We start from the raw sequence: 13,926 nt of genomic DNA on the forward strand, positions 1-13,926 counted from the left end.
GAATTTCATCACTCCATCCAGTACTGTCCTTACCAGATGCATCTGTGACAGACGGATTGATGAGGATGAGGTCAAGTAGGTTTTACTCTCTTGGTTTCCTCACCACCTGCCACAGACCCAATCTAATAACTAAAACAAAAACCAAATTACGTAGATGTTGGAAATCTGAAATAAAAACAGAAAATGCTGGAAAATCTCAGCAACAGAAACAGAGTGAACTTTTCAAGTCAAGGCTCTGAAGAGGTTGTACAGACTCAAAACGTTAACTCTGTTTCTCTCTCCACAGATGTTGCCAGACCTGCTGAGTTATTCCAGCATTTTCTGTTTTTATGTCAGCCTAGTAGCTGTATCCTTTAGGATTCAGTCAACTCAATCAGTAGTGGTGGTACTAAGTTGCTCTTGGGGATGGATAATGAAATCTCCCATCTCGCCCTCAGTGCTTCTTCAAATGGATGTTTCCTTGCCGATATTTGACCTGATGCTATGAGATTTCATGGAATTTGACTTTGGCACCACCACTTCTGGTGGGTCTGCCAGAGACAGGGCATTCTAGGGGATGGTGATGGCAGTGACTGGGAAATTGTAAGGATTAGTGAGTATGACTATGTCAGGTTGCTGCTTGATTAGTCTGTGGGACAGCTCTCCCAATTTTGGCACAAGCTCTAGACATCAGTAAGGGTGAACAGGGCTGGGTTTGCTATTGTCATTCCTGGTGGTAGTTCTGGCTTCACTTTTTGATATTGTAGCAGTTTGATACAACTGAGTGGTTTGCTAGGCCATTTCAGAAGGCAGTTAATAGTGAACCACATTACTGTGGATAATGGATGATAAGACCAGGCAAGGATAGCAGATTATTTTCCCTAAAGGGCACTGGCGACCCAGATGGGTTTCATGGTCGCGATTACTGATAATCGCATTTGATTCCAGAATTATTAATCAAATTTAAATTCTGATTCGTTGGACTTGAAACCCTCTCTTCAGAGCATTAGCCTGGGTCTTTGGACTATTAGTCCCATTACCACTGAGCCACCAGCACTCTACTGGACATAATGGCGTGAATTTTCCCATTCCACCCACCACAGGAAACGTAACAAGCGAGGGGTGGACCATGGAATGGTCTGATGACATCAGTCAGGAGTTTCCGGCTTTGGGGTGAGCTGAGTCATAAGAACATAAGAAATAGGAGCAGGAGTAGGCCATCTAGCCCCTCGAGCCTGCCCCGCCATTCAATAAGATCATGGCTGATCTGAAGTGGATCAGTTCCACTTACCCGCCTGATCCCTATAACCCCTAATTCCCTTACCGATCAGGAATCCATCTATCCGTGATTTAAACATATTCAACGAGGTAGCCTCCACCACTTCAGTGGGCAGAGAATTCCAGAGATTCACCACCCTCTGAGAGAAGAAGTTCCTCTTCAACTCTGTCCTAAACTGACCCCCCTTTATTTTGAGGCTGTGCCCTCTAGTTCTAGCTTCCTTTCTAAGTGGAAAGAATCTCTCCATCTCTACCCTATCCAGCCCCTTCATTATCTTATAGGTCTCTATAAGATCCCCCCTCAGCCCTCTAAATTCCAACGAATACAAACCCAATCTGCTCAGTCTCTCCTCATAATCAACACCCCTCATCTCTGGTATCAACCTGGTGAACCTTCTCTGCACTCCCTCCAAGGCCAATATATCCTTCCGCAAATAAGGGGACCAATACTGCACACAGTATTCCAGCTGCGGCCTCACCAATGCCCTGTACAGATGCAGCAAGACATCTCTGCTTTTATATTCTATCCTCCTTGCGATATAGGCCAACATCCCATTTGCCTTCTTGATCACCTGTTGCACCTGCAGACTGGGTTTTTGCGTCCCATGCACAAGGACCCCCAGGTCCCTCTGCACAGCAGCATGTTGTAATTTCTTTCCATTTAGATAATAATCCAATTTGCTATTATCTCTTCCAAAGTGAATAACCTTGCATTTGTTAACGTTATACTCCATCTGCCAGATCCTCGCCCACTCACTCAGCCTGTCCAAATCTCTCTGCAGACCTTCTACGCCCTCCACACGATTCACTTTTCCACTTATCTTTGTGTCGTCTGCAAACTTTGTTACCCTACACTCAGTCCCCTCCTCCAGATCGTCTATATAAATGGTAAATAGTTGAGGCCCCAGTACCGATCCCTGCGGCACGCCACTAGTTACCATCTGCCAACCAGAAAAGTACCCATTTATTCCGACTCTCTGCTTCCTGTCGGATAGCCAATCCTCAATCCACGCTAACACCCTACCCCCAACTCCGTGTGACCCAATCTTCTTCAGCAACCTTTTGTGAGGCACCTTATCAAACGCCTTTTGGAAATCCAAAAACACCGCATCCACCGGTTCCCCTCCGTCAACCGCACTAGTCACATCTTCATAAAAATCCAACAAGTTCGTCAAGCACGAGTTTCCCCTCATGAATCCATGCTGCGTCTGCTTAATCGAACCATTCTTATCCAGATGGCCTGCTATTTCTTCTTTAATGATGGATTCCAGCATTTTCCCAACTACAGACGTTAAGCTAACCGGCCTGTAGTTACCCGCCTTTTGTCTATTTCCTTTTTTAAACAGCGGCGTAACATTAGCCGTTTTCCAATCCGCTGGCACTACCCCAGAATCCAATGAATTTTGATAAATAACCACTAACGCATCCGCTATTACCTCTGACATTTCTTTCAGTGCCCTGGGATGCATTCCATCCGGGCCCGGGGACTTGTCCACCTTCAGTCCCATTAGTCTACCAAGCACTGCTTCCCTGGTAACATTAATTGTATTGAGTACCTCTCCTCCTACCAACCCTCTATCGTTAATATTCAGTAAACTATTTGTGTCTTCCACCGTGAAGACCGACACAAATAACTTATTTAAAGTTTCAGCCATTTCCTCATTTCCCACTATTAAATCCCCCCTCTCGTCCTCCAAGGGTCCAACATTCACTCTTGCCACTCTATTCCTTTTTATATATTTGTAAAAGCTTTTACTATCATTTTTTATATTTAGAGCTGGCCTAGCTTCATAACCTATCTTTCCTTTCTTTATCGCTTTCTTAGTCGTTCTTTGTTGTCTCTTAAAGTTTTCCCAATCTTCCGATTCTCCACTATTTTTGGCCACTCTGTACGCATCGGTCTTTAATTTAATACTCTCCTTCATTTCCTTCATTATCCACGGCTGGTTATCCCTTTTCTTACAGCCCTTCTTTATCACCGGAATATATTGTTGCTGAGTACTGAAAAGGATCTCCTTAAAAATCCTCCACTGTTCCTCAGCTGTCCTACCTACCAGTCTGCTCTCCCAGTCCACCTTAGCCAATTCAGCCCTCATCCTATCCGTACTTCCCTCTGTTCAAACAGAGGACAGTGGTATGGGACCCTACTTTCTCCTCTTCCATTTGTATCAGAAATTCGACCATATTGTGATCACTTGACCCAAGAGGGTCCTTCACAAGAACATCCTTAATTCTACCTACCTCGTTACACATTACCAGATCTAAGATAACTCGTTCCCTTGTCGGTTCTGTAACATACTGTTCAAGGTAACTATCCCGACAGCATTCTAAGAACTCTTCCTCCATCCCACCCCTTCCAACTTGAGTCAGCCAATCAATATGCAATAGTCAGGGTATCCCGCCCAATATCTCAGTTGAGGCCACACCAGTGTTTTTACAGGCTTATCATAACTTCCTTGCTTTTAAACACTATGCTCTTACTGGTAAAGCTCAGGATCCTGTATGTCTCAATAACCACATTCTCATCCTGCCCTGCCACCTTCATTGATTTTGTGCACATATACTCCCAGGTTCCTCTGCTCCTGCATCCCATTCAGAAGTGTACGCTTCAATATTAATTACATCATATGAAGCATCACATGGCAAACACTGCAGACTTATATTTAGGATAGGTATGTACAGCTGTGAACTACTAAAAATATGTTCCATAGTATTTTTGTCCAGTAAGTTTACGTTATTCTCTATGCAGAATATGTTAAAACTGAATGTGCTGCAAGCACTGAGAGGAACTTCTTTGGTTAACAGCACAGAGGAAGACATCTGCCCCATTGAGCATACAATTTGTGTGGGAAAAATATATATAATGAACAGATGTTTTTGTATAAAGGGTGAATAGTAAGTGCTAGATTTCCCAATTCCTCTATTGAATGTTTGATATAAAAGAAAAATGAGAAAAAAATTGCAGAAAGTGTGATTTATTGTTTTAAGACTAGCAATTATATTTAGTCGTCACAAAATAGTGAATATAAATTAGTTGCAAGTTTTAAGCAATATTTTCAGGACATTGAGTTTACCCCTGCATTTTCATTTGGAAAATTTACCCTCCTTCCAATTTTATTGACTTTTCATTTTGCAAAGAGCTAAGTTTCTCTGCATATATTGGAAGCCTTAAACCTTACACAAAGTATTTAAGTTGTGAACCAAACTCAATTTCTAGGGAAGTTCTAAGCAGGTTTCCTCTACCTTTAATAAAGTTTTTCCATGTTCATGAAGACAATTTTAATGGGTCTCATGTGAAAATTTGGAGCATGTGGGTCTTGACTCTAGGCACACATCATCATTTTGGATGTTATCATCTCCTCCACTAGGTGCTTATTCCTGCTCTGTCTTAACTTGTATACCCTGCTTCAGCTCAAAATAAATCCCTGCCAAGAGCTCTGCCTCCACAACAACAAAAACCTGCACCTAACACCAACAAATATACCTCTCCTCACATGAGGCATGCAGAAACAGAGGGACTGGGAAATTTCAGCCAATGTTTGTTATGGTGCTGGCAATGTCCAAAACAGCCAATCAGCAATGTAATGGGTGGGATCAAGTAGGAGAGAAAACAAATGTGACATGTGACAATGATTACAGAGAGGAAGAGGAGGAAGAAGGAGTTAGAAAAAAACAGAAAAATTTGGAATTCTGCCCAAAGTCAGAAGAGTCTTATTCCTGTCTTCATAAAACTCCATGACTTTTGGCCTTTTCTGAAAAGTTCCATAACTTTTCCAGGCCTGGAGAAGTCATTTACAAATTCCTTGATGCTTCCAGTTTTACATGACCCGTGGGACCCCGTTAGCGGTTTCTTACTGCTTTTGGAATATGCTAGAAACTTTTACTGAGCCAACTTGGGCTTTCCAATGCTGCATTAATTTGTGACATATGAAACTGATGGGCAGAAAAAGATCAGCTGGTTCATCAGGTCTGCCTCATGCAGTAATGGCCAGAGCACTAAGACTAAAAGTTTTCTTCCCTCCCTTTATATCCCAACACTTCAGGCATGAAATCTCCTGGGAGAGGCAAAGAAAAAGAAAAACACTAGCATCTGCACGTTTATAGAAAAGTTGTTTGCAATGTATTAGAAAGGTTCCATTATGCAGTATACAACCAAAAGTAGAAATATACACAATGCAGTTTGTATATTAATGAAACTTCAGGCTTATGTTGATAGATCTGTATCATTCATATTTGAATCTGTAATTTGATGGACTAATTGTAGTATGCGTGTAGTTTGTAATAGCTTTAACTAGTGCATAGTTTTACATTTAAAACATTTTAAGATAAATATATGAAAGCTTATTCCAACAGCTGGTTTCAGAACCAGACTGGTCCCAGAAGCCACTGATCCATAAATTAGCTCTTATGTTTTACAATTACTGTTTTACAATTCAGCTGCATTATCACCAAAGGAAATTGATTCAAAATTCAGGCATATTTCTGGATATACCATGTCGTGCTGCATACAACATTCCAAATCAACTCTGCACATTTCAAAAGGAAATATGACAATGTTTTATTATCCTGCTGGATGTTTGTAAAACAACAAAAACACAATAACTTTTTAAACTTAAAAAAACACATAATGTAAGTTGATTGTTGACTGAGTGAAAGAAGGGTTTTTTAAAACTATATGATAAAAGAAGGAATCTATGCCAGATATGAAATGTACTTTTCGTAGGTCAAAAGTAATTTTTTTTGCCGAACACTTGAATTCCAGCTGATGAATCCAAGTTCATTTTCCAGCTATGTCTGATATTGGTCATTGGTAGAAAATTATTAGCTGCTGAGTTGGCCTCCATTTGGGACTTATTTGTGAATCGACCCCAGCACAGAGAGAGACAAACATCCATTAATTAATTATGAATCATGATGCATATCATCCTATTCTGCCAATTCAAACATCAGTTTGGTAATTGGTGACAGTAGTCAGTCTCAATGTGGGGGTTAGCTTAAAAAAAAACATGGAATAATTATTTTCACTTTGGTCGTAAAGTTTGGTAAGCATGGCAGATTTTAACTTTGATATCCTTATATAACAGACCTAGCAAAACATACCTCTAGATATTTAACTGGAAGCAAAACTGAAAGATAAATATTTTTTAAAAAGCTGAAACATTTTGTGTGTAGAAAAATATTAATTTACATATTAACCAATCATAATTTTAATTCTGAAATTAAAATTACAAACATCACAGTACTTTTCCAAATATGTGTAAAACTCAGAGAGACATAAATACGATGTTTGGCAGTTAGTGTCTGTATGGTCATCAGGACTAAGTCCTCTGTACAGCTCCTTCTCCTGTTGATGGTTGTAAACTGTTGTGCTATCCAGTGCAACAGTCAGGAAGCAAATTGCTGTGTGATTTCCCATCCAGTGTCACAGAGTGCAACTTTTTGTATAACGGGTCGATTGATAACTACTAGATTTTAGAAAAATCTTCAACACAGTTGAAAGTATCAGGACTGACTGTTCCAAAGTGACTCTTGTCTGACTGTTTCAATCCTTATGAAAGAAGTAGTCTGTAGTTCGGGGCGTCTGGAAGTAATTTTACAGCACAATATCTTGGACACCATCTTTTTAACCTTTGATGTATTTAGAATAATAAAAACCCACGGGTCAATTATTGAATTAAATGACAAGCATCGGAGAGCCTGAAGATCATCATTACGGCTGTGCACCTCATATTTATAAATTGCTCCGATGTATGCACGAACCTAGGATAAAGAGATCAAATACAGAATTACATAAAATATACAACACAGAGAAAGGCCTCCTCTTGATGCTCCTTCCATTCTTCCTCATTTAACTCCTCCTGCCTCATGTGATTACTTAGCTTCAATGTATCTGTACTATTCACCTCAGCTACTCCATGCGCTAGTGAGATCCACATTCTCAGTTCTCTCTGGATAAAGAGATTTCTTCTAAGCTCTCTACTTGATTCCTTGGTTACCATCTTATATTGATGGGTTATTCTAGTTTTGTTTTTCTTCACGAATATAGAGCTCTATTAAGTCACTCTTCAAGCCTTCTCTTTTCAAGAGGAAGGAGACAGTCATTCGTACGTCTGATTCCAGACTTCCAAACAACTGCTCCACTCAGAACTTGGCTGCGGCAGGAGACTCCCAGGAGGACAGCAGAAACACTTAAGGGATGTCCTCAAAGCATCCCTGAAGAGGTCTAATGTCCCTGCCAACTCACAGGAGCCCCTGGCTTGTGACCAACCAAAATGGAAAAGGTTTAGTCAGGAAGTTACTAAGCACATTGGGAGATTTTGCAACAAACACACACAGGCAAAGTTGAGACATCGGAGAGAGTGTAAAGCCTCCGAACAACTCATCTACCCAGCCCTTCAAGTACCACCTGCCCAGCATGTGGCAGATCTCACATTGGATTTATCAGTCATCTCAGAACCTACCAAACTGGAGTGAAAGCAATTCATCCTCAATTCCAGGGGACTGCTAAGAAAGCTGACAGTTCCGGTTTTGGCCTTGTAAAAACTGGTTGCTATTTAAAATAAGGTTAAAATATGATAATCTCAATGATACGATTCATTGATTATATTGGAGTTTTAAAACCATTCTTTAAAGGAACCCTATGTGCAAATCCTTTATTTAAAAAGTGCAAGTGATTTGTTTTCTCTTTTTATTAAAATATTTTCTTACACTGTGGATTTAAAAGGCAACTTATCAACTGGCAGCAATATTGTTACAGTTGGACGTTGCATTTGGATAGATAGTAGAAGAATCAGAAAAATAGCCAACATATCACTTTTACACTTTTCAATAAAGTAATTTGTCTGGCAATTTATTTTAAACAATCATTCAAACAACCTTAGGGATTGCTGTCATTATGACTCGCATCCAAATTCATAAAACCTGTTTCAGAGACTGGATCATAGAGATGATAATAGATGATGTGGAGGCTCAGATATTCAGTATTTTCAAAGCAGGGGTTGATAGATTTCTAGATACCAGTGAACATAGGAATAGTGCGGGAAGATGATGTTGAGGTAGAAGATCGGTCATGATCTGGTTAAACAGTGGAGCAGGCTCAAAGGGCCTACTCATACTCCTATGATGTCATGGAATATTATGACAACTTCATAATAACTTTTATGATTGACAATGGTCCTTCTGTCCTCACATGAAATGACGGACATGAAGATACCGATTGGAATCTTACCAAAAAATGACAAAGTGTCAGGATTTGACTGAAAACCTGCATGTTTCTCTCCAGAGAAACACACAGGTTTTCTCTCCAGATCTTATCACTTTGTCAAAACAACACTGGGACATGTTTCATGCCATCATTTTGAGCGGTGGGGCCTAAACACAATGATAAAGTCCGGCTGCGCTGAGTTCGGAGTGCCCTTATCAGTCCCCCCCCCCCCGATGAATGCTGGCATCTCTCCACCACCCTGTCTCCTCCCCCCAACAGTCATCGCCTGCATCACTCTCTCTCTCCCTCCCCCCCATCAATGCCGGCATCTCCCTCTCCCCAACAGTAACTGCCAGCAACTCCCACTGCCCCTTCAGTGCACACTCTTTCTCCCTCTCCACTATCCGTACATGTTCCCCCCCCCACCAAGGCTCCTTGGGTCCACCCCTGCCCCGACACAGGTTGGCATTGCCAGTGTCAGGGGGCAGTGCGAGGCGCATGACCCTCTCCCCCAGAGGCTATCCTGACCTTTGCGCCCCAGAGGGATCCCCACCACAGGTTCGTGTCTGGGTGAACCTATTGTAAACCTTGCAACCTTGTTTGAAAATATGACGAGGGGGCAAAATATGGTGGGGAAGGGTCCGATAATTATATCTAACTTAGTCTAAGTGCATTAAAATTAGGTTCTCGCCCTTTGTTGGTGTGAACCTCGCAAGGTCACTGGTGGGTTGTTGGGGAAAATCATGGAACGCGCTCTCTCCAGAAAGAATCACATTTCCCAATTTTCTCTGGACTTTCAACCCATTCTCCCTGACAGCGCACGCAGGCTGAAAATAACCTCAATATGTAAATTATGAAAAAAATAACGTAGATACAACTTTATTTAGGAAGCTTAACATTTCCATCCTCAAATTTTCAACCATATAAAAGGTATGTATAGCTATGTAATATTGAATATGTTATAAAGTCATAAAGGTTTACAGCATGGAAACGGGCCCTTCGGCCCAACTTGTTCATGCCGCCCAGTTTTTAACCACAAAGCTAGTCTCAATTGCCCACATCCCTCTATACCCATCTTACCCACGTAACTGTCCAAAAGCTTTTTACTGCCTACTACTACTACTCTACTACTGCCTGGGCAGCTCGTTCCAGACACTCACCACCTTCTGAGTGAAAAAAATTGCCCCTCTGGACCCTTTTGTATCTCTCCTCTCTCACCTTAAACCTGTGCCCTCTAGTTTTAGACTCCCCTATCTTTGGGAAAAGATGTTGACTATGTACCTTATTATGTTTGGAAATGTATTTTAAATTTAGGGTAAAACGAACTGGATCATATGATCTGTTCTGAAGTCTGCTTAACAGTAAGTCTGGGTGGTTTGTTTGTTAGAGATCAAAGGAAAACTTAGGGAAAGAAAGTTAGGTATTTGCACATGGAGACAGTGGCAGTAGCCTGTGTGTTAATAGTAGGGAATCACCCAGTCCCAGAAAGGTGTTAAAAGTTGTTAAGATCTATGCTGTAAACTGTCTATTTACTTCTAAGATAAAAAGGAGTCGGGGGCCAAGGATAGCTAACTAGCATTTCTACCTAGAGAAGAGGCTCATGTTTCATGTTGTCATGGGGAAGAGTGCAGAAGGCGGCATTTTTGAGATTAATGTACAGGCTTTCCTACAAATCAGTGAATATTGCAAGAGAGGCAGTAGTTCTAAAGTGGATTAATGTGGATAAAAGGCTGCTTTGGCTTGTGAGTTACCAAAATTAAATGCAGGAGGGAGATGGTCTCTAGTTGAAGAGCCATTTTCTGCAGCCATCTAAGGATCCTAGGAAATTCATTCTAGAAGAATCATCAAAACAAGTTTTGCTACTGCTGGTGGATCTTAGACACACTCCAAAAACTGAGGAATGCGCCTCGGTCACTTGAAACTCCTACTCAGGAAATGGGGATATAGGAAACCACTGGAAGCTGGGAGCAACTATGGACTGTTTGCGGTACAGACTGTAATGGGTAATGAGTGTCAAAGGGGCATTTTCCTTTCTGTAGTTTAAAAAATAAGTTGCCTATAAAAAGAAAATAGTGTTTAGTAATTAATGGTTTGTAATTTGTTACAGTAAAAATTTTAAAATTTGAAACCTTGTGTTATTCTTTAAGTTAGCAACTAGAAGTTGAATCTCTTTTTAAAAGTTTTAGGCCTCAGAAATGCAACTGATATAATTTGGCAATAATTTATCATGACACTTAGGTATAGTATAGTTTATTAGTGCAGGTTATTAAGACTCGTCATAATTTTAACTCAATCAAATTAACAAAAATCCAAAATCAATATAAGTACACATAACTAACCTAGAATCAGAGACAATGTCAGCTTGAACAAATTTAACGCTAATGGTACATTTAAAATTCTGTTGTTACATGAATTGTCAATATTCTGACATGCTTGATAAGAGGTGCCTGTAAAATACACTAGTTTGTTTATAATTTTGAATAATGTTCTTTGTCATTGGCATTATGCTTAGATTAGATTAGATTATCTTCTTCTGCCCCTTAAATCTTCTGCCCTTTCTAGATGTTATTAACTTATACTGGGAACATTCCCTTCAAAGTAAGTTTGGTAAATTACACTCTGGATTGCTATCACAAGCTGGTCTGAAACTCTCAACTCTGGTGGGTTGAATCTAACATTCCCTCTGATTAACTCGCATGGTAGGAGTTGTGCCCTCCCTTCCTATTCCCCCCTCCGGATGGCACAGTGGTTAGCACTGCTGCCTCACAGCACCCGGGACCTAGGTTCGATTCCCGGCTTGGATCACTGTCTGCGTGGAGTCTGCAAATTCTCCCAGTGTCTGCGTGGGTTTCCTCTGGGTACTCCAGTTTCCTCCCACAAGTCCGAAAGATGTGCTGGTTAGGTGCTAAATTCTCCCTCAGTATACCCGAACAGGCGCCAGCCGGAGTGTGGCGACTCGAGGATTTTCACAGTAACTTCATTGCAGTGTTAACGTAAGCCTACTTGTGACACTAATGGATAAACTATTGATCACACAATTCTAAAACAGGAGTTTGGGCGGCACATTTTATTGAAAACCATGACAGGTTTTTCATTGGTCCCACGATGTAGGTTAGGGGGATTAGTGGAGTAAATGCGTGGGAGAGGGTCTGGCTAAGATGCTCTGTCAGAGAGTCGGTGCAGACGGGAAGGTACCAAATGGCCTTTTTCTGCACCGTAGGGTTTCTATGATTCTATTTTCCAACTTAACAGGTTGGCAAAACTCATTAAAAGCAAAATTACTTGGGATGCTGGAATCTGAAACCAAGAGTAAATGCTGGAAAATTTCAGCAGGTTCTTGCAGCATCTGTAAGGAAAGAAAAGAGCAGATGTTTTGAGTCCAGATGTCATCTGGACTTGAAACTTCAACTCTTTTTTCTTTCTGCTGAGATTTTCCAGCATTTTCTCTTTTGGCAAAACTCGTTGGCTCATTGACTTTCTTGTTCCCAATAAATGCCTTGAGAGAAGAGTCACAGGTTAAAGTGCCATTGGAGGAGGGTAACAATTGTTTATTAGTCACAAGTAAGCTTACATTCACACTGTAATGAAGCTACTATGAAAATCCCCCAGTCCCAGCCCCACACTTTGGTGCTTGTTCTGGTACGCCGAGGGAGAATTTAGCATGGCCAATGCACCTAGTGTCCAACAACACCAGGTTAAAGTCCAACAGGTTTATTTGGTCCCGCAGCTCCCGCAGCGAGCGGCCAGCGCCGTAGGCGCTCAGCACCACCGGGCTGATGAGCAGGGTTGCCCAGCAGGTCGGTGACGATCAGCCCGCTCACCAGGATGTGGAAGAGCGACACTTTATTGCGGCTGTCCCGCCGGTGTGCCGCCAGCATCGCCAGATCTCCCACTCCACCTGACGAAGGAGCAGCGAGCGCTCCAAAAGCTAGTGGCGTTTGCTATCAATTTGGGCGGCACGGTAGCACAGTGGTTAGCACTGCTGCTTCACAGCTCCAGGGACCTGGGTTCGATTCCCGGCTTGGGTCACTGTGAGGAGTTTGCACGTTCTCCCCGTGTCTGCGTGGGTTTCCTCCGGGTGCTCCGGTTTCCTCCCACAGTCCAAAGATGTGCGGGTTAGGTTGATTGGCCATGCTAAAAATTGCCCCTTAGTGTCCTGAGATGCGTAGGTTAGAGGGATTAGCAGGCAAATATGTAGGGATATGGGGGTAGGGCCTGGGTGGGATTATGGTCGGTGCAGACTCGATGGGCCGAATGGCCTCCTTCTGCACTGTAGGGTTTCTATGATTCTAATAAACTTGTTGGACTTTAACCTGGTGTTGTTAAGACTTCTTACTGTGTTTACCCCAGTCCGAGGCCGGCACCTCCACACCAATGCACCTAGCCAGGACGTCTTTGGACTGTGGGAGGAAAACCCAGTAAGGAGTCTCACAACACCAGGTTAAAGTCCAACAGGTTTATTTGGCAGCGCAAGAGGAAACCCACACAGGCCACAGGGAGAACGTGCACAGACAGCGACCACCCCCCCGCGAAGACGGGAATTGAACCTGGGGTTCCCTGGGGCATTTCCACTCCATCTGACGAAGGAGCAGCGCCCCGAAAGCTTATGGCATTTGCTACCAAATAAACCTGTTGGACTTTAACCTGGTGTTGTGAGACTCCTTGCCGTGTTCCCTGGGGCAGCAGCAGTGCTGACCCACTGTGCCACCATGCCGCCCCTAAGCTGAGGTGTGTGAGGAGAGAGAAGTGAGGCTGACACTCACCGTGAGTGGCACCGAGCAGGCGACGAAAGTAATTGTCACGATGGCCAAGAGGATGAGGTGATCCACTTCCTCGGACTGGGGAGACCGCTCGCTGCGAGCGTGCGCCGCCCTCGAGCACCTGCGCGTCCTCTGCTTCTGGAACATTCGGCACAGGTCGACGATGACCGAGACGTTGCACAGCAGGACGGCGACGATCAGCAGCTTCATCAGCACGGCGTAGGACAGCGAGTAGACGCGGTGGCGCAGCTGGAGCGAGTGGACCTGCATCTGGATGAAGCACCAGGTGCCGGGGCAGTACTGGCTGTTCTCGCCGACGCCCAGCAGCGGCAGCGAGCAGAAGAGGCCCGCACAGCACGTAGATGGCGGGGACGGCGAGCAGCCCGCCGCGCTTGCTGGCGTGGCGCCGGTAGAGGTAAGGGCAGCCGATGGACAGGCAGCGCTCGAGCGCCATGGCGAACAGGATGAACATGGAGGTGAGGCCGAAGAAGGACATGGCGAAGGCGCAGTAGTCGCACAGGCCCAGCTCCCGCAGCGAGCGGCCCGCGCCGTAGGCGCTCAGCACCACCGGGCTGATGAGCAGCGTGCCCAGCAGGTCGGTGACGATCAGCCCGCTCACCAGGATGTGGAAGAGGGACACTTTATTGCGGCTGTTCCCGCCGGTGCGCCGCCAGCACCACCAGCGCCAGCACGTTGCCCACCACC

General features: G+C 43.5%; 1 protein-coding gene across 1 annotated transcript in view; it reads right to left on the reverse strand.

Annotated features, from left to right (window-relative positions):
- Positions 1-4,224: 4,224 nt before the first annotated feature.
- Positions 4,225-13,926, reverse strand: part of LOC144506757 (prostaglandin E2 receptor EP2 subtype-like) — a 40,438-nt gene continuing 30,736 nt past the window's right edge. Inside the window, 4 exon segments of the mRNA XM_078233113.1 lie at positions 4,225-7,017; positions 13,225-13,572; positions 13,574-13,873; positions 13,875-13,920. Of these exon segments, the coding sequence (XP_078089239.1) occupies positions 6,760-7,017; positions 13,225-13,572; positions 13,574-13,873; positions 13,875-13,920 (952 nt within the window). The 3' untranslated portion in view covers positions 4,225-6,759.

The sequence above is a fragment of the Mustelus asterias genome, chromosome 18, assembly GCF_964213995.1.
Source record: "Mustelus asterias chromosome 18, sMusAst1.hap1.1, whole genome shotgun sequence".
Classification (NCBI taxonomy): Eukaryota; Metazoa; Chordata; class Chondrichthyes; order Carcharhiniformes; family Triakidae; genus Mustelus; species Mustelus asterias.